General features: G+C 31.5%; 7 protein-coding genes across 7 annotated transcripts; 1 reads left to right on the forward strand and 6 right to left on the reverse strand.

The window, feature by feature from the left end:
• Positions 1-435: 435 nt before the first annotated feature.
• On the reverse strand, positions 436-2,130 carry PGO_092210 (hypothetical protein, conserved; the record flags this gene model as incomplete). Its single annotated transcript, XM_028687809.1, has 4 exons — positions 436-773; positions 1,010-1,282; positions 1,555-1,626; positions 2,070-2,130. The coding sequence occupies 4 exons, from the start codon at positions 2,128-2,130 to the stop codon at positions 436-438; spliced, it is 744 nt and encodes a 247-aa protein (XP_028543610.1).
• Positions 2,131-4,950: 2,820 nt separating this feature from the next.
• Positions 4,951-9,396, forward strand: PGO_092220 (DNA-dependent RNA polymerase; the record flags this gene model as incomplete). The annotated part of the gene is made up of 1 exon (XM_028687810.1): positions 4,951-9,396. The coding sequence occupies one exon, from the start codon at positions 4,951-4,953 to the stop codon at positions 9,394-9,396; it is 4,446 nt and encodes a 1,481-aa protein (XP_028543611.1).
• Positions 9,397-10,315: 919 nt separating this feature from the next.
• Positions 10,316-11,940, reverse strand: PGO_092230 (mitochondrial import inner membrane translocase subunit TIM44; the record flags this gene model as incomplete). Its single annotated transcript, XM_028687811.1, has 2 exons — positions 10,316-11,500; positions 11,704-11,940. The coding sequence occupies 2 exons, from the start codon at positions 11,938-11,940 to the stop codon at positions 10,316-10,318; spliced, it is 1,422 nt and encodes a 473-aa protein (XP_028543612.1).
• Positions 11,941-14,167: 2,227 nt separating this feature from the next.
• PGO_092240 (small nuclear ribonucleoprotein Sm D1) lies at positions 14,168-14,548 on the reverse strand (the record flags this gene model as incomplete). Its single annotated transcript, XM_028687812.1, has 1 exon — positions 14,168-14,548. The coding sequence occupies one exon, from the start codon at positions 14,546-14,548 to the stop codon at positions 14,168-14,170; it is 381 nt and encodes a 126-aa protein (XP_028543613.1).
• Positions 14,549-16,796: 2,248 nt separating this feature from the next.
• On the reverse strand, positions 16,797-17,426 carry PGO_092250 (hypothetical protein; the record flags this gene model as incomplete). Its single annotated transcript, XM_028687813.1, has 2 exons — positions 16,797-16,965; positions 17,344-17,426. The coding sequence occupies 2 exons, from the start codon at positions 17,424-17,426 to the stop codon at positions 16,797-16,799; spliced, it is 252 nt and encodes an 83-aa protein (XP_028543614.1).
• Positions 17,427-19,379: 1,953 nt separating this feature from the next.
• On the reverse strand, positions 19,380-22,086 carry PGO_092260 (kelch domain-containing protein; the record flags this gene model as incomplete). Its single annotated transcript, XM_028687814.1, has 6 exons — positions 19,380-19,824; positions 20,051-20,252; positions 20,551-20,636; positions 20,748-21,054; positions 21,231-21,494; positions 21,738-22,086. 6 exons carry the CDS (start codon positions 22,084-22,086, stop codon positions 19,380-19,382), a joined length of 1,653 nt encoding a protein of 550 aa, XP_028543615.1.
• Positions 22,087-23,250: 1,164 nt separating this feature from the next.
• On the reverse strand, positions 23,251-25,614 carry PGO_092270 (kelch domain-containing protein; the record flags this gene model as incomplete). The annotated part of the gene is made up of 4 exons (XM_028687815.1): positions 23,251-23,384; positions 23,517-23,891; positions 24,145-24,227; positions 24,404-25,614. 4 exons carry the CDS (start codon positions 25,612-25,614, stop codon positions 23,251-23,253), a joined length of 1,803 nt encoding a protein of 600 aa, XP_028543616.1.
• Positions 25,615-26,647: the final 1,033 nt, after the last annotated feature.

Here is a 26,647-nt window from a genome sequence, read left to right on the forward strand (position 1 = left end):
AACTGGTTGATCTTGCATAAATAAAACGACGGAAAGAATAGAAAAGGGGTGGCTCTTATTTTGGCCTTTTTATTTGCTTAATGGAATAAAATGGATTATAAACAAGTACATATGGCGTGTAGACACACGAGAACTAACAAGAGCACACAGACGCGTGCATGCGCACATATGTGCATATCGGTATACGAGAACACAAATACAAACAGACAAAAAAAAAAATTAAATAAAAAAAATAATAAAATAAAATAATAAAATAAATAAAGTAAAATGAATTCCCACAACAGGCGTGCTGTATGGGCTTGTATCTTGTGCAAATTAACACACATTGCTGAATTCATAAAACGTGGGTAAGGGCCACAAAAGGGAATAAAAAAAAAACACACACACAAATATACAAACACACGCAGGTGTAAACGTAGGTGCAGATGCGCATCGTCAGTTCTCCTTAACATCAGTGGCAACTCCTCCTCTCTTCTCCTTCTTTAAAAACAACTTGGTCTTCATTTGAGTGATGTATGTAAAAACACGCACAACATTTTGCTTAATTACATGGCATAGTGTTGCCATTATTTTGAAAAAAATTTTTAAAAATAAAATTATATATGTGTAAAAAAGAATGCTCATAATGAATACTGTAAATATACAAAGCACTACTGAAGAAAATACAGGGAAAACTTCAGCATAATTGTATCTGTACATCCATAGTAATGAAACAAACATAAGCAAACTCAGCTGTGCTAATGTTGTGTTGATATTCTTCCCATGAACGCTATCTATATAAAAAGGGTGCGCAATGTGAAAAACATAAAATTAGTGCGATTACAACTAACGTGGGATGAAATATTACACATAAAGACAAGGCACACTAATGGGTTCACCCCTCACAAAAAGGACGTGTCATCCAAATGGCTACACATGTATAAATTTATACATATATATATATATATATATATATATATATATATATATATATATATATATATATGTATATTATTGCTCAAAAATTTACCATTGTTCGAGATCACAGACTTTTCTGTTATCTTTACATGAATTGTAATTGGGATATTATTGATGTTCTCCTTGGAACAGTTCGAAACACTTTTACTATTTATGTCTCTATTTAGGCTATTCAAGCCTATAGATCCATCTTTTTTACTTTCAATTCCTGATGAACTTGATTTAATATTATATAACAAATCTTTGTGATAATAATTTATGTAATCTTCTAACCTTTTTTTATCATCTAAGATCTTTCCCATGTATATTAGTCGAACGTTCATTTCTGCAAAAGGGTACAAACGTTTGCGACGAAAAAAAATAAAAATAATATAAGAAAATACGAAAATATGAAAATACGAAAAAAAAAAAAAAAAAAAAAAAATTGGGGGTGCGGGAAGGGGTATATTGGCTAGTTACACTTAAACCTACAGAATGGACGATTTTTTGTTTTGCTTTATTGAACCCAATGAAAAGAATAAATGAGCCATTTTTCCACTTTTTCCACTTGTGCCCTTTTGACCCTTACACCCTTGCACAATTTGTGGGCATACCTACCTTTTTTCAAATCTTCTGAAAATATATGCCGCTTCACATTTTTGATGAACTCTCTGCAGTTAACTTCTACTTCTGTGATTGGTGTAAAATGGATAAAAATCAAATGATAGGTAGGTCCTTATGTATTTACAAATATACATGTTAAAATTTTATATTATATAAGTTGACTATATTATATGTAACAAATATGTCATGCAATAACTAAGACATTCATATGAATATATTTCTCAGAGAAAAAAAAAAAAAAAAAAAAAAAATTATATGTAGAAAGGGCAATATCATGAAAGGTATTAGTCTTGATGAAAGGAAAAGAGAGGACAAGCAATTTGTGGGAAGATTCACAAAATGGTGAAGATACATGACACAAGTCTCATCAAATATGTAAAATATTTTTAGTTCATATATTATGTATGTCTTCAAACACATTCGATATGTGAAATTTTATATCCCTTTGGTTCGACCTCTCTCTCTCTCTTTTACTATTTCTTTTCTCTCTCTTATATATTTTGGGGTACCCAAATTTTGGAGGATTCCCCTAGGCCTGAGGACTATAAATTTTATCAATCTGTTGACCATCCCTGTTTGTGCATTTCCACACTTAACAATATGTTGTGGTAATATGGATTGAAGATTTGTTTCACGTTTGTGATATATTTTTTTTTCCACTTGACAGTATGTCAAATATAATTCACTCAATTTTATTCACCCTACAAGATATATATACATATAAATATATATCTTTTCTTTCCTTTTATAATATAGCTGTAATTTTCCAAGTCATTAACTTTTCCCAAAATTGACAAGCCAATGTATTTAATTAAAAAATGTGCTGTTATATGTGGGAAAAAAGAAAAATGTCCCTATATATGTATGCAAATACATAGGTACATAAATAAGTATATATACAGTGAACGGGTGGGGTAAAATCAAAAAAAAAAAAAAAAAAAAAAAAAAGAGCTTCATCAAGAATGCAAATTAAATATGAAACAAAAGTTGTGATTCTAGTGTGAAGGCAAAAGTTTTGTTAAAAAAAAAAAAAAAAAAAAAGGAAAGAAAGAAAGTGCGTATATATTTGCATACATATTTTCATACATATTTGCACATATATTTGCATACATATTTGCATACATATTTGCATACATATTTGCATACATATTTGCATACATATTTTCATACATATTTGCACATACATTTGCATATATGTTTGCATATATACTTTTACATATATATTCACTTGTATATAAGCCATGCAAAACGTGCAAAATATACGATCCATGTCGACCTCTCTCATAGATGAAATAGAATATTATTTTTCATCTCATGTAGAACAAAGTTGATATTCAAGTGCCCATCTGGATAATGTCGCATGTGTATTTTTATGAGTACATGCTTATGAGTGTATTTTTATGAGTGTATTTTTATGAGTACATGTATAAATGCATTTGCAAAATGCTTGTACACAAATGAAGGGAGCGCGTATATAAAGAACCTCTTTGCTTGCAAATTTGTACACTATGTACACATCTCTTTGTTATTAAGTAGTTTTAACCCATCAGTTGGTATGAACATATATATATATACATGTGTGTACATGTGCAATTCCGTGGCTCATGGGAGCCCATGAAGGTTTAGTACTACCGAGGAGAAAAAACAAAAAGACTTTTATTCTACTTCAACAACGTGCATCGGGTTCATATTTCTGCACTGTTTTGCTTTTTCTCATTCATTTGTTCATTCATTTATTATTATTTTTTTATCTTTTCCATAAGCATACAAAGGTATGGAACATTCGCAGTGATTCCATTACATATATAGGAATACATTTCCTGATGCTCTTGGCAAGACGTGAGAATGATACGTCAACTAAATTACTTGGTTTTGTTACACATGTAAAGAAGCTTGTTCATTTTCGTGTGTCCCCAAGTGGATATCCATAGATGAGGAAAGTAGCAATTTTTTCTTCATAAAATTTGGAAGCAGCTTCGCGTATTTTTAATAATACATGCATATACATATATGTATGAGTGTACGTATGTATGGTGTACATATGTATGTTTTTTTTTTTTTTTTTAAATAAAAATGAGCTGGATCTTTTTTCTTTTTTCACGTCATGTAGAAGAGAGAAAAAGTAACCAATTAAAAAGAAAAAAAAGAAAAATGCACTCATCCTACATATGTCCCAAATAGCTAAATATTATCCAATTACTGAGAATAGATAATGGGTTTAATGTATATGCACAATTCTGTTGTGTAAAATCTAATGTATGAAAAAAATTAGAGAATTATGGCATTTGGAAGATGCGTCACAAAACGGATTCGTTTCACATAAGTAATGTTCCTTTGTTTACTCTCCTCATGTTGGTTTTTTCCTCACAAATCTATGCAATCGCACGGTCGGATATATATATATATATATATAGGTATACACATTAACGCAAATTCTTACCTGCAAGTGGAAAGAAAAGTAAAAAACGACTCACATTTGTGATCCCACGTGCTGCTAATGTCCCGAACAATGGTAGAAAATAAAATATAACAAAATGTTACTTTTATTTTTATCTTTTCACTTATATATTTACACTTATATCTTTTCATTTTTATCTTTTCATATATATTTTATTTTACATTTTTTTTAATTTTTTTTTTTTTTTTTTCACCTTTTTTGTTTTCCCTCAACAGGGAAAAAAAGGGGATAGTAATTTTTTTTTTTTTTTTTTTTTTTTTTTTTTTTTTTATACGAACGAACAAAAACGGTAAGTTAAACCTGCTTGTTTTCACATTTGCTACAAAATGTTTTAAAAGAAAGAACCACGTCGCGAAGTTATTCCCGACAAAGCATATTAATAATATAGCAACAGTAGTGTACAGTATAAATAAGTTTCATAATAATAATAGTTGTACAGCAGACTAGGGAAATGTGAAAAAAAAAAAAAAAAAAAAAAAAAAAAGAGCAAAAAACTTTAAAAAGTATATAGTGGGGAAAAAATTGTCCCTTTTTTTTTTTTTTTTTTTTTTTTTGTCCCATTTACACTGTTACTTCCTCATATACTTACATAGGTTTACTAGGAAGTTTGTTTTTTTATTTTTATGTTTAGCACCATGGACATAGGAGTTTTCTGCCTTTAGTGATGATGTAAGAGTGGAGAAGAGGGATAAGTGGATGATATGCGCATGCATACACATGTACATGCATATATATACACACACACGTACATGCATATATACATACACACACACATGCATATGCATTCGCGAACAGGTTGAGCTCGACTATATTGTGTCTCGAAAAAATATTTGACACTCTCTTCCTGGAGAAGGGTTTCAGGGTGCAGGTGACATAAAACAATGTTGAGCTCTCCTCCATTCTGTAGAGTTTGCTTCTATCCATCATAATAAATGAAATTAAATGCTGTTCCCTTACACTATATCAATCTTCTTTCACAATTAACAATAAAAAAATTCCACACTTATGTAAGAATCTCAAATAGACATAACACACAATGCTATTCAAGTATTCCCCACAGAGTGCATATTTTGAGAAAAAGATACATTTCTAACGAAAAATGTATTCTAAAGAAAGCACAAATTTCAACAAGAGCATGTATATCAAATAAGGAAAAAAACGGTGATTCAGTTAAGCCCACTTACAGTAATGAAGAAAGTGTAAATTTTCTAACACAGCATGATGATTCTAAACATTTCGTTGTAAAAGAGAAGAAAGAAGATGTTTTTATTTCTCCTTCAGTATGTGTGGAAGGAGGAGGATGTATTGGACAATCACGTGATTTGCACCTCGATTTTGTTGCAGAGAAAAGATCAACCAAATGGAACCAAGAAACTCAAGATGAAGTATCAATGGAATGTAAGTCTGAAAATGAAAGAACAGAAAAAAACCTAGATGAAGAAGTGGTAAGAGAATTACATAATTTAATAAGGTCTATTAAAAAATTAGATAATAAGAAGAAACAACAAATTATGAAATACATTGATACTTTAAATAAAAAATATTTACAAAATATTGAAAAAGATATTATAACATTTTTTGAAAATCTAGATCAATATATGGCTGCAAATGGGCTATTAATGTGTGACCTTGGGGGAAAGGAAATTTTTAATCACATCGAGAAAGTCTTTATCGATTGCAGTAAAAGGAACACATCCGATATGTATATAAATAACCTCTTTGATTCGAACTTTATAAGAGAGAAGAAACAAAAATTATATGGAGACCACATATACCCAATTATTCAGGATTCCCTTGTGGAGGAGGCACAATGTGGCACTGAACGGAGAAGAGAAGGCAGAACTACTTGCCACAATCCACATGACAATCCGCATGACAAAACAGATTGCACGGTGCACACCAGCACAGGAGTGCACTTCCCAAGAGACCAGATTCTTAGCATCGAAGGAGAGAGAGAAGATGTGTGTGAGGATTGTCCAGATGATGACTTAGTAAATGTGCGTAGGCAAATGCTGATAGAACGATGCTCATACCACAAAGCCATTGAAGAAGCTGAAGAATTTGTTTCAAATTTACACAATTTAAAAAAAATAACCGAAATACAGGGGCTGTGTAAAATATATCTCAACTGGGTTAACGAATTAGAAAAAAAAATTATCAACTACAAGGAAAAGAAAAAAAAAAATAAGCAGAGTAAGCAGAGTAAGCAGAATAAGCAGAATAAACAGAAGAAGAAGAAAAAAATACATATAAATGAAAAAAACAGCACTACCACTCGTATAGGAAGTAGTGGATACTGCATATTTCCAGATATGATCGAAGAAAAATTACTTGCTATTATCACTGTGAAGTGGACTATTCAGTATACTTTCAATCCTTTGAGGAAAAAGTATTCGAATAATGTGACAACACAATCGAAGAATTTTGAACAAGCTTATGCATACCAATCGCTTTTTACACACATCGCTATTAAGATTGGACAAGAAATTAACAATGAGTTGAACTTCCAACTGCTGGAGAAAAATAATCTGCTGTATCGGTACGTGAAGAAGAACAAGGGCAACGCTTCTTTTTCTCATTTCCAAAAATATAGGATACTGAACGATATTAAGGAGAAGCTCAGAAGACACAGGCAAGCCCACCAGGAGGAGGTTCGACAAGCGGGATCGGGGGCGGCTTCAGAAGCGGGATCAGAAGCGGGATCAGAAGCGGGATCAGAAGCGGGATCAGAAGCGGGATCGGGGGCGGCTTCAGAAGCGGGATCAGAAGCGAATGAATATGCAAAAAGAACGGATGATGCTTTTCACTTTGTGCAATGGAATTCAGAGAAAAAAGCAGGAATCGGGGGACTTTTGCTGGAAATGCTTATTGATAGTGCAAAGATGGATGTGGATTTAGATGTAGCGAAGGAAGAATACAAAAATGAATACAAGTATTACCTATTTTTGCATAAAATGGCCAAAAACTGTGGGGAAAATTTGCATGCAGAATGCAAATATGAAAAGGAGCTAAATTACCAAAAGTATTATGAAGATGAGTCTAATTCTTTGAATTTTGTTATCTCCGATAGAGGAAAAAGTAGGTGTGTGGAAAACGTGGCAAAAGATTCCAAGGAGGATAGTGTTGAAAATTGTGCTGAGAATGAAAATGACGGAAGAGAAAAAGAAAGAAAAAAAAAAAAAAAAGGGAAGAAAGGGAAGAAAAAAAATAGTTCAATTGAAGTGAAAACAAGTTTTCAAAACAACCAAACTGATAAGAACAATCTGAATATGCAGGAAACGGGGAATACACACCCCAAAGGAGAGACAGAAGAAGAAGAAAAAAAAAAAGGAGTAGTGCGCGAAGGTATTAAAAAGAAGAAGGGGAGAGAAAATAATTTTTGCAAAAATCAAAAAGAGAAATTGAAAAACAAAGAAATAGTACTGTACCGATCAAGAAGAGATTTAAACAAAATCGAACTCCCAGTGTTTATCCACTCTTATGTATGGAAGAATGGAAGTTGGTATGGAGTAATACATATGAGAGAATGTTGTGCAAATTATTTGCTAAACAATGCTATAAATTCACATATTCCATTAAACCATTTACCCATGATATGTAAACCTAAAAAATGGAGTCAATCTGAAGGAGGAATGATATTTTTAAAAAACAATTTCATCCGTTGTAATATTAAACCACTTTTTAATTTAAATGTTTGTAATTTAGATCGAATTAAAAATATCGTTTCAGAAATTGGAAACGTGAAATGGAAAATAAATAAAGAAATTTTACATTTCATAGAATATGCTTATATGAATGGAATTACAATAGGAAAAATACCTCTAAATAAAAATTATACCTTACCGAATGGTAAAAAAATAGAAATAAACAAAAAAAATAATGAAGAAGAAATAAAGAAGTATTATTTGTTAAAGGAAGAAATTAATAGATTGAATAAATGTCTAATAAGTGAACGACCAACATTTCTACAAAAAATAGCTGTAGCGAAAACGTTAAAAAATAGTAAGGTCATATATTTTCCACATAATATTGATTTCCGTGGACGTATGTATCCCCTTTCTCCACATTTACATCACATGAGTGATGATATTTGTAGAAGTTTAATTTCATTTTATAATAAAAAGGAAATTGGAAATAGAGGATTATTCTGGCTCAAAATACATTTAGCAAATAATTTTGGAAAAGACAAATTAAATTTTGAAAAAAGAATTCAATGGGTTGATCAAAATATTAATAATATAAAACAACTCACACAAAAACCTTTCCAAAATATCGAATTCTGGAATACAGCAGATAAACCATGGCAAGCATTGGCAGTTTCCATAGATCTAATTAATGCATTACAATGTTCTGATCCAACAAAATATAGAAGTAATATCCCTGTACAGCAAGATGGAACTTGCAATGGACTTCAGCATTACGCAGCTCTTGGAAGAGATTATGATGGAGGTAAAGCTGTTAATATCATTCCTTCTGAAGAACCACAAGATATTTACACTGTTGTTTTAGATATTGTAACAAGTAAGATAAGAGCAGACTTAGATGATTATGGAATTTCAATTGAAAAATCGAACAATGTAAACAATTTTAATAATACTCCTCCTAGTCGAGTTATAACCCCAGAAGGAAAAAGAGATCTTGCTCAATACTGCTTTCAATTTGACCTCTTAAAAAGAAAGGTTGTAAAACAAACCATTATGACAATATGTTACGGTGTGACATCCGTTGGAGCCAAAGATCAAGTGAATGGAAAAATTCAGAACATGATTGGAAAAGTATTAGATAAGAATATGATAAATAAATTATCGCAATATATAGCAAATTACATTTTCGAATCGATTAGCGAGATATTCAAAAGAGCAATGATCATAAAAAAATGGTTCAATAATTTATCAAAAGTAACGAATGAATTAAACATTCCAGTTACTTGGATATCACCCATAGGTCTCCCATGTGAACAGCCATATCGACTAGGACAAAGGATTTTAGTCAATACACCACTTCAATCTGTCAGTGTTATTTCATATAAAAATAGCTTACTTCATAAAAATAAACAAAGACTTGGATTTCCACCAAATTTTGTACATTCCTTAGATGCATCACATCTTATGATGACAGCTGAAAAAATGCTCATAGAAAACAATTTCAGTTTTGCTGCTGTGCATGACTCATACTGGTCTCATGCATGCAATGTTGATATAATGAATAAATTTATTAGAGATTCCTTTGTTACATTGTATAATGAACCAATACTACAAAATATCTACCATAACTATCAAATGCAATTAGGAAAACATGCAACCAAAATACCCCCTCCTCCGCAACAAGGTCATCTAGATGTGTCTCTCGTTCGACACAGCCATTATTTTTTCAGTTGAATATAAAATCGGATGGGAGATATCTCATGTGGTGGGATCAAGCCATATACAAACATAGGAGAAAGGGAAAATAACACCCCAAATGAAAATTCTCATTAGATAGACGTCTAGAAATATTTTCTCCCAGTTCTGCGTTCCACATATTGAACTTCAAACATTCAAGAAAAGCGTCTCATTCTGAGTTTCAAGTCTACTACACTTGGTCGCACATACGCATGTGTGTTCAAAATGAATGGCATATAAACTTGTGGGGAAAAGTGCCACCCCGAGCGTGCGCACATGTGTTTTACACGAATAGAAGCAGAAAAAGAAATAGAAGTGCATGTGTACCCATGCAGATATGTATGCATGTATGTATGTAGATATGTATGCATGTATGTATGTAGATATGTATGCATGTATGTATGTAGATATGTATGCATGTATGTATGTAGATATGTATGCATGTATGTATGTAGATATGTATGCATGTATGTATGTAGATATGTATGTATGCACCCATGTAGATATGTATGCATGTATGTATGTAGATGTGCGAAAGGGAACTCCCCCCTCCCCCTCTCTCCTCCTTGCAAATTTTACGAACAGGAGCTGTGCTTCACACTTGTCTCGAGAGAACCATTTTTTATGAACAAAAATTAACACCCAATGAAACACACTTTTATCATCATGGCTATAAATATATATGCAGCGTTTTTTTTTTTTTTTTTTTTTTTTTTTTTTTCTTCTTCTTTTTTCAATGAAGTTAAATCCAGTTTGGACACACACACACGCACATGCACAGACGTTAGGGAATATGTGATTCAAATTCATTCATACCTTTTCAAAGTCGGATTTATTTTGCAGAGGTGCGACTCGAGTCGCATCTAAATGGATGTGTTAGATTCACCACGACAGTGCGTTTCATTTCAGCCTTTTCCTACCACGAGGGAGTATTCCCAATAATGGCAAATTCTCGAATAATGTACGGATAAAGAAGCCCCTCGGTTTCTGGCTCTGGATGTTTGGACAAAGCAATTGTGTAAACAACCTCACGAATGTCATCAATGTTTCCTTCGATAATTTCTTCATTTATATTTTTTAAACAATTTATTTGTTGCGTATGGAATGTAAAGATGAACCATGGAGAACTTTCTTCCATTCTTTGAGCCCCCTTAAGTTCATGGTTTTTATATATTAAAACATTGGTATCTAAATACACTTTTTTTTTTTTCCTCTCATTTATACTTGCATTTAAAGAATTAAAAGCTGAACTACCACAGTGTAACCTAAGAGTTTCCTCATCTCCAATCAAGTACGATTCAACAATATGTTTTGAAATTACACACTCGAACAAGTACATGAGTTCTGATAGCTTAAAATTTTTGTCCTGTATTTTCATTTCTCTCAATGCTGCTGCTAATTCTGTTTCTCCAAATAATTTTCCTAAAATTGGATTTTCAAAAAAGTTGTTTAAAAATGGCATGTCTTTCAATTTACTTCCAAATTTATCCCATGCAGATTCGTGTGCGAGTACGAGTTCACCACTAGTCTCCTTTTTATTTCCTCCTGTTTTTTGTTCATAGCACTCTTCTTCAGATTTTGACTCATTTTTTTTTTCATTTAAAGTCTCTGTGTTGAATTCATTTGGAAATTCCTTATCTTCTTCATCAACATTGTTTTGATCCATATCATGTACTCCCATTCTCTTCTGCTTTTTCACACGGGCATTATTCTTTTTGTATCTTTTGATGGCCATTTCTTGTCTCCACTTATCCAATTGAACGAATGCACTATTTTTGTCATTCCATTTGTCACACAATTCGGTCAATTTACTGCTTGTATAAAACAGTAATTTTTGTAAGGTTAAAAAAAATTGAACACTTGTATATTTACAAAATTTTAAAATTCTATAATTCTCAAACATGTACTTAATACATTTATTCATATCATTGTATAGTAATTTTACAGCTTCTTCATTTTTTTCTTTTAAAGATTTTAAAAAAATTATCTTTTCTTCAATATTTTTTTTTAATTTTACAGCTTTATGGTCTATTTCCGTTTTTTCCTTCAACTCCTTCAGGGCTTCTTGGTACTGTTTATTTTCCTTCATGTCTTTCTTCACCTATCAAATGTAAGGGGTGCAGAAGTTACAACATTATGTGGGACGTGATCATATGTCAAATGTGAAAAGGGAGTTCATATTCTACTGTGCACCTGCGGGGATGGGAAAAGCACACAAACAAGAAGACAAGAAAACAAAGCAGACAGAGGAAATGGCTTGATGGGTTGCGAGAGAAAGTAGCCTCCTCGGAAGAGGTACATTACCTGTTCTATGACATTTTTCATAAAGGTTGAAAAACATCTTTTACTATTTACTGTCGGGTTCACACACCCATGTATGTTCCTGTGTCTCCATAAGGATTGTTCGCTATTCTTCAACACATAGTAGTGGTTGTTAAAAGAATGTTTAGATTCATATTTTCCAGAAACGAATCTCCTACATTTGAAGTTCTTGCCAATATTATGATTAACGATAAGTACATTGTTTAATATCCCCCTCATTATAAGTTTCACCCTAGGTTATGCTCATATACATACATGTGCATACATATGTATACATACATGTATAATATATACATATATACATGCACGTGCATGTGTTTTTTTAGTATCAGCAAGTTCGTTTAACGCTAAACCATATTTAACAAAGTGACAGCGTCGAATGTTCACTTCATAGTCATACAAAAATGGCTTCACACGGTTGGGTTCATTTTGGTGTACATCTATATTTTTGCCTACTTTTGTTGTGACATGTATATATGGTGTGCTTGGCATGAAAAAAAAAAAAAAAAAAAAAAAAAAAAAAAGCACAAAACAAATTACGCCAAAGGGGTTGGTATGTACGTTGTATGTATGTTGTGTGTATGTGTTTATGCATTTATAGATACCGGTGCATTTTTATGTATATGTGCATATAAACGTAGGTATTGTGAACCTCTCCCCCCACCTTTGCGTCGCTATTGCAGTGTCGTGCTCATTTGTCAGCACAAGTGCTCTTCTTCTGCTTCTTCTTCTTCTTCTTCTTCTTCCTCCTCTAACAACTCCCTTTTATATGTGGAAACACGTCCTTTGCTGGTGTATTGATTTACTAAGGCGTGTGACTCACTCTCACTCATTAACACTGAACTCAGTCTTTAAACGCTAATGTTTGTTAATAATTTATGTACATATATTCAAATATAAGCCATGAAAAATGAACACGTACATAGGATTTATACTATGTATATATATTGTGCATATTTTATGCATTTTTTATACATATGTATGTATACATATTTTTACATATTTTATACATATTTATACATGTTTCAAAATACATGCTTATAATGTTTCATAAAAGTTTATACATATTTTTATTTATGTAAATTTAATCCCTAAATTTACTTAAAAAAATGTAAATTCTTCTTGTAGAAATAAAAAAAAAAAAAAAAAATCCATTTTGCACGTTTTCAAAGAGTCACGCAAGCGCTCTCCTTGTCCCCTCTCTACCTCTCTATACATGCATTTTTGTTGTCGCTTTTTTTGAGGGTTCTTTATAGAATTTCAAATCCCGTGACAGTGTTGCCAGTATATATATAAATTATATAAGCACTAATAAAGTGAACGCTCTCTCGCTCTCTCGCTCTCTCGCTCTCTCTCTCTCTCTATATATATATATATATCTTATGTATGTACAATTTTGATGTATTCTATGTATATATGCATGGAGTTGCCACTTTGACAGGAAATAAAATGAGGAGGCTAAATTTTACGCATGTAAAGCAGATGATGAAAAAAAAATTAAAAGCTACTTTCAAAACTTCACACCGGAAAATAAAATGTCCTTTCCCCCCACCTCATCCCCACATTTGTGTAACGTATTCATCACACTACTTTCTTTTTTTTTTTTTTTTTTTGCAGTGAAAAGGTACCCAACAAAAATATTTATTGTCAATTATTTGTTTTAACAAAACCAGAAAACAAAAGAGAACTTTTTTAACTGGAAGGACAAAGGGAAAAATTGTAATGGAAAAGTTTACCCTTCCCCTCCGTGAAATTTTAAGGCCAAATAATTTTTCCAGTTGTTTCTATTTTTGTTAGAATAGAACAAATTGCTATTCCTAATGGATATGAATTTTTGTTTCATTGTAACACTAGTCATTTAATGAGAGACAAGTAAATTGGATGCTTGTAAAAACATGTTTATAAAACAACGCTTTTTTCAATGTGTGCAAAGAAAAAAAAAAAAAAAAATGGTGTTTCATTTTAAACAATTAATTGGTAGGTATATTAAAGAAGGGAACTATTTTTCTTTTTTTTTTTTTTTTTTTCATGGATTAATAATATAATTACCATGTGAAATGTTAAAATAATAAACATGACAAAGTATGTATAACACACATGCGTAGTACATCATAAGTACAATCCATGTAATACATATATGATAATAAAAAAGGAAGAAATAAATTCAGAAAACAGTTGAGAAAAAATTATTAACAGTTCAGGTAAAAAAAAAAAAAAAAAAGGAAAAAGGGAAAGACAGAATATAATGGCTAGCTTATTATCAAAGGAAATTTTTTTTTTTTTTTTTTTTTTTTTTTTTTAATATAGCAATGCTGGAAAAACATTTGTACCTGCGTTAAATATGGCAACGTGAAGACGCCTGTGTCGATTAATGTATCATCCATGAATTAAGTTGTGGCCACTTCGGTTCAGTTCTGCTTACTTCACGCCTCGCAATATTCATTGTCTACCTTTTCATAATTTTCCGACCGCGTCCTCTTCCCTTTCCAATCTTAACCTTGTCCTTGTTTGCAAATCCTTTGTCCTTTGACAACTTCTGTTTCGGTGTATCATCTACTAGTAATGTGTCCAATGGTAAGCTATCGGACAAAATAAAATAACGTATATTATTTCCTCTGATAGTTACATGTTCCAGGGATAAAAACTGTTTTGTATTAACGTTATATTCACCAACATTTTTGTTCTTAATTACGACTTTAACATTCTTCATATGTGTATTCATTTTAATATCTACTCCTGTTATTATTCCTGTTACAAGAGTGCCGTTCTTTAATTCTATTGTAACATTTTCGTTCGTTAATTTCATCAAAAAGGTGACTAGTTTCATTTTCCTTCTGCCAGGAGAAACTGAGCATGGGATTGATGTTCTAGTTCTGTTCTTCTGTCGTGAATTCCTGCGGCTGTTGCAAAAATATACCTCAGTAATGTTAGTTACCTTCGGAGCGATACGGTCTCTTCCTTCCTAAGTGTCCTCACTAGATAAGCGAATGTACGAGCTTTGTAAATTTCAATAAATGGGTGAATTTTTCACCTAGTTCTTGAAACGTTTTCTCGTTCTTCCGTTTTATGTACAGTTTTTCGATTTAATCTTCTCATACAGTCTTTCTATATGCCCTTTATATGAACCCTTTATGTGGACCCTTTATGTGGACTCTTTATATGACGCCTTTTTCTCGGTGAAAAGCGACTTCACATGCTTGATGTCATCAAAAGAAGATACCTCTCGTACCATTTCTTAATCCCTTAATTAATTATTCATGAACAAATATTTCTTCTCTACATATGTGTTGTTAAACGGTACATGCCGAGTTAATGCTTCACATGCGCAACTGATGCCTGTTCGAAAAAAATGCCGCTTACAAGGTTAAAAAAATTATTTAAAAAAAAAAAAAAAAAAAAAAAAAACTGTTTAATTCTTAAAAATATAGTACACTTTGTGTAATCCTAATGTTTTGTTAAAAAAAAAAACTATTTTTGCTATTTTTACATTGCCAAGTTTTTGGCAAAGAAAAAAGATATAAAAAAAAAAAAAAAAAAAAATCACAATTTAGCCTGTCACCAAATGGGTGCTACATTTTCAAATGAACTACAATTTGTGAATTATAAAAGAAAAAAAAAAAAAAAAAAAAAAAAATTCAAAACGATACCCCCTTTTTGCATTAAAATCAACAACAATTTGTGAATTATAAAAGTAAAAAAAAAAAAAAAAAAATGAGACGTAAAAGTTGGATAAGTTTTATGGAACATTTTTAAAAATTACGCCAAAACATTTTCCATTCCTACCAAGCTTTTTTTCTCAGCCACAACACACTATTTTTTCTCATTTGATACCAACAATATGTTCATATATTTTTTTTTCTCGTTAAAAAGATAGAGATGGCGTTCAAACTTAAAAAGAGTAAAAATATGCTTACAAAATACAATATCTCCAACTGTTGTATTGGGAAAAGTAAAAAGAAAAAACACCTTTTTGCGTTTATATATTTATGTATATAATATGCACATATATGTATAGATAATTTTTTTTTTTTTATCCCTATAAAATAGTAGTGTAACGGTACTTATTCTTTAATGTCCAAGTTGATATGGCAAAGATGTCGATCTATTTTGTCTTTTCCTCTTATCTGTGTTTGTTATTCATTAAACTTTTGTATGTTTATATTCATTACACACAAAATATTGTAATGTAATGAAGAAAAATTAAACTTTTTTTTTTTTTTTTTTTTTTTTTTTTTTTGTCCGAGTCTGCATCATATTTTTTCCTTAAAGTGAAATATGTTTTGTGTGTATATATCATTCCTGTATATAAGCAATGTGATTAACTAAATGGATATATATTGTAGTTAATATGTGTTCTCTCTTAATATTTTAAAAAGTTTTTTTTTTTTTTTCGTAATACGGTTAAGGGGGAGAAAATGCACATTTCCTATTACTACATATATATGCATATACATATACGTATCAAGTGATTTGACGGAAGAAAAATTATTTTAATGGGCATAAAAAATTCCTCAATGCAATCGAAAATCTTCACAAAACTGGAGGAGTTGGGAAAACATTTCGTATGATGAAAAAAAAAAAAATTACTTTTTTTTTTTTTTTTTTTTTTTTTTTACGTGACATTTATACAATATTCTGGTGATATATGTACAAATAGCTATAGCAACACTTGTTTGTGTGTAGAAACTGACAATGAATCATGAAATATATGCAAATAAGTTTTTTTCTTTAAAATTTTTATTTCCTAACTTTCTCCATACAGTATAAAAAAAATATTTCCATCGTGTCGTCTTGTTTTATCACTATTCTATTGAGTCCACAAAGAGGCGAGGATTCCACTGCTTCTACAAATGGAGGTGCAGCTTCTTCTTCCAGTTCTAACAGTGGAACATTTCTACTCGCTCCCCATGACCCACGATTGTAACAAATTCCTCAACATACATATACAGCTACAACTTTGAATTAAATTAGGTGCAAATTTTTTAGCTCAAATGCACATACTCCATAATTCCATGCAAATATATATTCCACGGATATACATTCATCCTTGTTGATGATCTATCACTATGTTTCTATCATTGAATATTCAACAATTTATTATATTTCTCATCGTCTATTATTCCCTTAGCCTTTAATTTGTCTAAATGGTATTTGTAAAAATAAGATGGTGTATAATTCCTTACTGTAAAATCAGGCTTGTGTGACCTGACAACCGCAGCGGCTCCTAACATGAGGCTTAGAAAGCTGTAAAGTGGGCATAGCAAGGAATAAAATAAAAAATTGAAATAGGTAAAGAAGTAATAACAGGTAAAGAAGTGATAGTAGGTAAAGAAGCAATAACGGGTAATGTAATGATGCGTTGAGATGCAGTGATAAATAATCGTGCACAAAAAGCTACACGGATGAAATATATTTTCTCCATGCATAGGCATCGCCCTTTTGAAAAGATCCATCGATGTTGTTTCACATAGGCACTGTTCATGTGCTTATCAGTTTGCTAATCAATCAGGTGTCACACGATAAGATGAAAAATTATATATTTCCACCCACCCACCCACACATTGCGGTGATACAAAAATATAAACACTCCTTATATGAACATGTGTTCTTTTCCTCAGTTACCTGTAACGCCTTAAAAATTTCACACGATCCTTTGAAAAGTTTGGGAAATATTTAAAAATTTCTTCAGTCGGGATGAAAACCATTATGCTAAATATTTTCTTGAAATAAAAAAAGTGAGATGAAAAAAAAAAAAAAAAACTTATACTTAGACCTACACTTTTGTTTAAACTTACACTTTTGCTTAAACTTACACTTTTGATTAAACTTACACTTTTGATTAAACTTACACTTTTGATTAAACTTACACGTTTGCTTAAACTTACACGTTTGCTTAAACTTACACTTTTGCTTAAACTTACACACTTCTGCCTAAACTCACACTGATGTAGACTTGCTATGGATGTAGTGTGCCAATGTATCATAAAGCTTTACACACATTGGGCATCAGTATGGAATTGTATTCATATGTTAAGGCATAATTTATGATATGGTATTTTCCTACACTGACTTCCTGCGTGTACTGATGTTACATGTTCAACTAAAAGTGAAACAAAATTGTGAAAAAAAAAAAATTTAAACAATGTAAAAAAAATGAACTTTTGAAAGAAAAAATAAAAAAAATTTATAACTATTTCTTCTCACTTGATATGGCGCAAAGGCAGAAAAGTGACTCAGAAAAATGAATAAAATATGGAAAAAAAAAAAAAAATAACCAAGTATTGGTATTTTATGATATTTGTAAAATGAAAAAGGTAGGTAGTAAAATATATGCACTATGAAAAAAAAAAAAAAAAAAAAAAAAAAAAAAAAAAAAAAAAAAAAAAAAAAAAAAAAAAAAAAAAAAAAAAAAAAAAAAAAAAAAGTCCACTTAGAAAACAAGAAAAAGTCTTAACTCAAAGGCAAGAATTTGGATTTTTTTCCCTTTTTAATGAAAGGGAATATATGACTTCAAAAAAAAAAAAAAAAAAAAAGGGAACGTCTAATAAATATTTAAAATTTAAAACCTTATACAAAATAATCGAATATCCCAAGTGAACACAAAAATGCTAGTTAAAAGATATATACATATATATATACCACTTTTAAAAATGTGTGACACATTTCAATCCCCACAGGTTCGCATTTTATATGTTTTTAAAACGGAAGAGTGATTGTATGTGTTTAGGCAAATAAGAGTGCAAAAAATCAGTTGATATATATATCCTATTGTTCATACTAAAAAATATATGCTTGTATATACATCCCCCGGTGTCAACACATAATGGTACTCTTAACTCCGAACCTGATAAGAGCTACATAAATTTTAAAATTTAAATAGGTTCATCTAAATGCTACCCAACACATGTCATGAGAAACACACACACAGTATATAGTGGTCTAACGATAATTGGAGATGGACTTTTGATAATGCCGTTTTGGGAATGAAAAAGTAGAAACATAAAACTGAGTAAAGGTCATATAGGTCGCTCAAAAAAGGGGGAAATGAAGCGAAAAAGAAAGAAAATAAAATAACAAAAAATTTTACCAAATTGAACACAAGATTGTGAACTAAATTCGAATTATAATATATTCCTTTATAAAACGGAGTAAGCAAAAAAGTGTCCACCGAGTTCAACAGGACTACTCACTGTTATGTTGCTCGTGCTTACATAACTCAAAATGCACTACTTATTTTTGTGCAAAAATTATATTACAACATATGTTTTTCCATCAAATCTAGTGCAAGAACAAATCTCCCCCCCACACACACACACACCCACTCACGCACACACATACAATTAGACTCAATTTATTAATTTGAATATTGTGCATTTGAAGTGTTTATGCTTGATGTTATCACTTTTTAGTCCTTTTTTAATTTCTTACTTTTTGTTATTTTGAGTTAATTTTTTTTTTTTTTTTTTTTTTTTTTTTTTCTCCTCCTCCTCCCATGGGAGGAACATCTTTAAATTTTATCGTTGATGTAAAATATTTGAATTTGAAAAGATTGTTCTGTCTGGAGGTAAAATACTTGGATAAATTATGAAAAGGGAGTGTTTTCCCTTTTTTTTCGTTTCTTCCATAAGTTGATTTATTTTTTTTTTCTTATTCTGTTCTCATGACAACTCGCTGCTTTGAGCACAATTCGGTTCGCTGTTATCCTCACTAAAAAGGGTAAAACTGGAACTACTTTTTTTTTGGAAAACATTCCCATTGGAGTCACCTTCTAGTATGTTTGTATGCATGTCATGGTCAGAATCGGATAACAATAGGTCCATTTGATTAAATCTATTTTCCAATGCAGCAAATTGTTTGTTATATTGTTCGAATTTTTCTGATAATTGACTATAGCAGCTTTTGGCTAGCTCATTCGAAATTTTTATTTTTTCATTTATATCGCTAGTCAGTTGTATATACCTAACCAGTGTAAAGGAAATACCGCTTAGCGTGGTTTTTATTTCATTTATGTCTTTGCCGTAAGAGGGGTTCATATGTTTTATTGGGTTCTTTTCTAAATTATTCACTTTATCTTCCGCTTGGTTTATTTTTTCTTGCAAGATTCTGTTATGGAAAAATACATGCACAGGTCATTTTTATTTTCCCCCTTTTTTTCGCGTTTCCCCTTTTGGGTGAGCGATAGACAGGTCATTCCGGCACAGATCCTTGCTGCCCCGTCGTGTACAACTGCCTTCGTTTCAACATTCAACATTCAACACTCAACACTCAACATTCAACGTTTAAGGTTCAACTTTGATGAATTTTTTTTTCTCTTTTCCTTTTCTTTTACCTAAAGTACGGCGTCGGGAGTAGTGGTGTGTATTTGTATATCTTGCTGGAAACTCCATTATTTCTCAATCCCCCAAAGATGAAAAAATAACCGCTATCATCAACCTGAATTATTTTACCATAAAAGTGGAGAGTGACAGGAGGCGTGCCGTACACATTGAGGCTTGACCAGGTGTTCAGGCTTATGTCATATGCACATATATCTTCAAACGGGGGTGGACGCAAGTGAAAAAAGAGGGAAAATCCACATGTGTATGTGTGCATGTCCGTGTTCATATGTATGTGTGTATGCATGTCCGTGTTCATATGTATGTGTGTATGCATGTCCGTGTTCATATGTATGTGTATATGCATGTCCGTGTTCATATGCATGTGTGTATGCATGTCCGTGTTCATATGTATGTGTGTATGCATGTCCGTGTTCATATGCATGTGTGCATGTCCTTGTTCACGTGTCGAAGTGAGCGATGCAGTCAGCACTTTACTTAATCTAGTGCTTACCCAGCAACTCCGACTTGGAATACCAACAAAAGTTGTAGCCTCCACATAGGAGGAACCACCTGTCGTTCAGAACCGTGGAACTGTGCCTATAAAAGGAAAGAAATACACATGCACACATATACATTATTCCTCTCGTGAGTTAAAATCCTCTGCACGGTGTGACATCTCTGGCCAAGCGCTGCATCTCTGGTAAATACCCAAATCTCTCCACGGGAATTTTTCCAAAGGAATTTTGAATTTTCTGCCATTTCCCAGTATTTAATGAATAACACCAAAAAATATCTTCAACACATTTATTGTTCCCATTTAGACCCCCAAAAATAAAAGCTTTCACATCATTCCCTTGATTCGATATGCAAAGAGAACAGGAATGGAAAAAACGAGCACTAGGTTTACAAATGTTCTTATTATAATATTCATCTTTACTCATAATTTTTACCCATTTTTTTTCTTCTTCAAAATAACACCATATATCATTGTTCACATTTAAGTTTCCCATATTCCCTACAAAAAAAAAAAAAAAAAAAAAAAAATGCGTAATTTTGTTCATGTTATCAAATAGCTTGTCTCTCTAATGCTTTTCTCACACTTTTATATATTTGGAATATATAAATGTGTGTAAAAATAATGTTATGTCCCTCCTTTTGTGAGTGAATAAATTCACTTTGAGAAAAGCGTACCTCCATGAATAAAGATGATGTTATTATATTTAAACGAGACATGACCAAAAAATGGAGGTGGTGAAAATTTGACTTTTATACATTCCCATGTATTATTATTTAAATTAAACATATAAGTGTCATTCGTAATGTACTTCCCTCTTTTCCCTCCAAATAAAAATAAACATTGTTCTTTCAGTTCACTCGAATAAATTAAGTTAAGCGTTGCATAGTATCTGCTCTGGGGTGGCTTCTTCTCCTCCACTAGATTGAAAATTTGTGTTACTGTGGCAGACCACAGGGCAGAGGGGGTCGATGGGATAAGTGAAATCAAAAATTTAAAGAAGTTAAAAAATAGACTAATCAATAACATAGCAATATGTAGCAGCGTCACAATATAACATCCTAACAAGTGTGACAAATTCTAAGGCAGGAGAAGCTCGTTACATGCACACAAAAGCACAATTACACTTATCGCAAAACAAGCATTGTTTCTACTTGTCTCATCGAATGTACATAAAATTTTACCCGTGCTAAACTTAACAAGTTTAGTGTTTAATGATTCACTTAGTTGATTTCCACCATATATGTATATATTATTCTTGTAAAAAATACAAGAATGACCAAATCGAGCGTTAAAAACGTCTCCTTGGTGTAATAATTCGGATTTACAGTAAAAAGGTAAAACTTCTGAACAGAATGATATCGATTCCACATTCCCATCATCTTGATATTCCTCTAAAGTTCCCCAATTCCCATTGTAAAAAGGCTTTGATATAATTTTAAATAAATTTTCTGCGAATATTATTGTATCCTGTGTGAATTTCGCAAAATAAGAATCTTCCTTTTTGGTGTTTAAAAATTTATTTGATGACATTTTTCTAGATTTTTTTTTTTTTTTTTTTTTTTTTTTTTTTTTCCTTCTTATTTGGACATCCCATGGAGGGTGTCATTCTGCGGTCAGATGACAACACCACGCCGTGATCCACAAAATGAAGAAGTAGCAAAAAATAGACGGGAAAATAAATTAGCTTTAAAATTTAACATTCATTTTTTATATTAAAAAGGTGTTAGTAACACGAAAATGATGTTATCAAATAATTATTTTTCACTGATATTTTTTTTTTTTTTTTTTTTTTTTTACTTTCTATGTTTTCTTCCGAAGGCAGCAATAGCTGTGCGCCACCATGCAACCTCATTTGTGGCTATCTTAAAATAATTTCTATTTTTTCTTTTTCTTCTTTTGCTTTTTTTCCTTATTTTTTTCTTCATTTTTTCTTATTTTTTTATTTTATTTTCCATCTAGCGGCTTAATGTTTCCCTCCCACGAGGGTAAAAAAAAAAAAAAAAAAGCAAACATAGAACAAAGCGAATGTGCACAACTCGATTGAAATAAAGCGTGTTGCATCGAAAGGCAAGTAAGGATGTTTCTAAATTAAAAAATTTGTCCTAAGTTTAAAATGTTGTTCCACGAATTTAAAAACAAACAGAGAGGGATATGAATTAAATTAACCGGAACATGATGATACAGAAAAAAGGATATACTGAAGGTAGTTAAAAAAGAAAAGGGGAGTACAACAAAAAAAAAAAAAAAAAAGGAAAAAGAATTTTTTATATTTACTTTTGCATTTATTTTTACGTCTATTTTTGCGTTTCTTTTGACGTTTACTTTTATTATTACTTATATTTTATTTTTCTTCTTTCCTATTAATATGAAACTTTACATCATAATGTGTCCCTGCAAGGGGGGGCTGCAAAAAAAAAAAAAAAAAAAAAAAAAAAAAAAAAATTAAAATCGAAGCACTAGTTATTCTCCTTTTATTAATGTCTAAAAATGGGAAATGACAAAGGGAAAAAAAAAAAAAAGGTACATATATATATATATGAGGTTGATACAACTCTCGACAGGCGTGATAAGTCATTTTTACCGTATTCCTTTAATATGTAAATAAAATAACTAACAGACCAGAAGAACTATAACATATAGCACATATTAACACGTGTGTGGGGAAAAAATACCAGAGAGAGGGGTTTAGTGTGTCTATATACTTTCATGTTTCATCAATATATTTGACGATTCCAACTTTCGAATGCGCTGCTCTAATTTTTCTAAAGCTTCTGCGTTCATATTTTTTGAGAGCAACTTTTCACATTGTTCATTTAGCTTTTCAAGTGCTGCAAAAAAAAAAAAAAAAAATATGATCAGTTGTGAAAAAGTTTTGATGGCTACTTAAAAATATATACTTTTTACATGTTTTTTTTTTTTTTTTTTGCATTAAAACATTGTAGCGTTGTGTGTAGTTTTACCGAAAAATTTCATTTCGAACGTTTTCATCATGTTGCTTATGTTATTGACTTCCCCTTTTAATTCTGATATTTTCAACTCAAATTCAGTTAAATTAACTTGATCGTTGCTATTCGTGTTTTCGTTAATAATTTTCATTTTAGCATCGAGGTTCTCAATTTTTTCTGTCAAGTTCTTGTAGTACACGTAAGTCACTAATGGGGACAAACTGAATGCGTCCGAAAACTCGTCGGATTCGTCCGATCCTCCAAAAATGTGCAATGATTTCTTATAAGGTACCAAGCATAACGACCCATAATATCCTCTGTTGAAACATTTGGATCTACTTATATCGACTTCGAACCAAGAGAACGTGTAAATGTTCAAAGCGTACATATCTGTAGGGGACCAGGATGGAAATATGAGGGATATAGTGTGTGTAAGGGGGGATAGGGGGAAGAGAAAGAATGTAATAACATGAGCGAACAAATCTCTAGTAGAAAAAATAGAAAGGGGATGAAAATTTGCACAATAATTTAATGGACGATTCCAAGTTCCTATGTTACAGATCACATACACAACATGATAAATGCGCACTAATTAGAAAAATTAGTTGCATGGTCACCATGGGGAGAAGTTTTATTTACGTACCTGAGAGGGCATAATTGTCTATCCACCCGTTTGTAATTCCACCGTATATTATCATCCACTCATCAAAGAGTTGTGCAGAATGCCTGTGAATAGTAAAAAAAAAAAAAAAATTGCACATATATTTATTTGTAATATGTGTTATATATAAATGTGTGCACTGGTGTTGTATGAACTGTTCAGGTGATTTTTTCTCATAGCTAGCTATTTTGGTACAATTTTTTTTTTTTTTTTTTTTTTTTTCCCCCCTTTTATTCATTACGCCCATCGTGCACGGGGGTTAGGTCCCGTAGTTTTGGTAATCTCCTTCCATTTAAGAGTGTTAAGGTTAAGAACCCATGTATCACCCAATGCTCCATTAAAGCCTTTTCTATTTCCACCAAAGAGAAATACAAGTTTTGCATTTCCATATAAGGAAAAAACTAAAGTGTGTCCATATCTTGCTTCCGGAGTTTTACTTGTTGGAGTAATTTCATTCCAAGAGCCTCCAGAAAAATGCCACAAATCAGATAAAGTAGCATTATCCGAATTCATTCCACCATGAATGAATATAGAATTCTTATAGCTAAATGAAGCATGTTTATATCTTGCACATGGTTTCACATTACATTCTATTCGTTCCCATTTTTTTGCCTGAAAATCAAATTTGTATGTTTCATCAAGAATTTCTTCTTTATCATTTATCCCACCAAATATGAGGATACTGTTTTTATTGTTTTCCGATATAACATTTCCAGAATGAAATGCTCGAGGTGCAATGTCTTCTGAATTTAATCGAATTTTTTCAAATAATTTTATACCGGGCACATACCTTATAAAATTATTAACACATTTATTTTGTGCCATACCTCCATATATACATATATCACCATTTATTTCAACTGCTATGTGGCCCTTTGTTTTTTTAAAGCATTTTTCATTGTGCATAATTTCAGTTAAATGAAAAACTGGTGGGGAAAGAAAACCCTCTGACATATCTTCATTACGATTCATATTTATATTATGATTCCCCACTTTTTCTTCCACTGTCTCATTTTCAGAATTTACATTATTTGTGTTTTTATTGCTACTCTTCAACCCTTCATTGTCTGCATCTTTTTCAGCATTTGCAATTTGTCCAGTTTTATCCTGTGTATTCACCACATTATCTAATCGTTTAGCTACGCCATTAGAGTTTTCTATTCCAGGGGAATTGTTAATCACATTCGTTGAATTATTATTCATATGGGGTCCGGGATGATTGACAGTATAACCAGGGATATCCATATTAGGTGCGTTAGCCTTTTCTTTTGCATTAATCATTTCTGTTGTGTTAATTCTTTCAACTGCGTTAATCCTTTCTGCTGTGTAAAACATATTTGGATCCTGTGGGCCAACTGCAGTTCCACTGCTTTTCATTTCTTCCTTTACTTTTTCCATAAATGTCTTTCCATCTGTCCTCGGTTCATCTGCTGCTGTGCTAAAAGTGTCCATTTTGTAGACTTTCCTGTGTGCAGAAGGGTGTGTATGGATAGGCGTATACAAGGATACGTGTGCGTGTGTGTGTGTGTGTGGATATACTTGTTGCGTTTATATAGCTGCAGGCGTGTGTGTTCATAAATAGGTGTAATATATGCAGACGCATATGCGAAACTTACAGTTTCTCTTAATTTCTTTACGTTATATAAAAATTTCGTTTTTACCTGAACTATTCAGAATTTAATAGAAACTTCCTGCTTTTCAGAAATGGTGTCCTATAACGCTACCAAAAATTTTCCCTTTTCTCCAGTTTTTTACCAGGTAAATACAAAAATTTGTAATGTGTCCCTGCTTGATAATTTATTCGACAATGTTGCTATTTTATACTTTTCTTGACGATTTCAGATATTGTAGCTAGTGTATTTAAAATTTATTTTATTTTTTTTTTATTTATTTATTTTTTTTTTTTTTTTATATATGCATAGTTGCAAATGTGCGTATATATTAATAGGTAAATAAAAAGATAAACAAACAAATACCGTAATAAGTAAACAAACCTGCAAACAAATAATCATGCGAAAAATCAAATTACTAAATATATATACACTTCCACACCTTAATCTAGCGTTACACACAAAAACGACAGGCTGCAGGACTTTTTTAACAGCAACAACTTCGAGTGACCTCTGGTGAACTTAATAAAAAAAAAAAAAAAAAAAAAAAAAAAAAATCTTTGAATATAAAATTGATTTTTCCATTGCATGGAACAATAAAAAAAAAAAAAAAAAAAATTATAAACTTTCGAGAACAAAACTGTAATTTACGATGTCTCACTACTCTATTAATAAATGTGTTTTCAAAATTTGAAAAGGGAACTTTCTAATTTGTTGTTATTTCGGGGCATTGTTCTGTTTTGTTCTGTTTGCGCTTCTTGTCCTGAATAATTGTTCCTTCTGTTTTCACCTGTTTTGTGATTATAGAAATCTGTAAACACTTAGCCATGGTGTTACAATTTAGCACCAATAAGTGCAACACGTGTAAAGTTTTG

Source organism: Plasmodium gonderi (assembly GCF_002157705.1).
Source record: "Plasmodium gonderi DNA, contig: Chr09, whole genome shotgun sequence".
NCBI lineage: Eukaryota > Apicomplexa > Aconoidasida > Haemosporida > Plasmodiidae > Plasmodium > Plasmodium gonderi.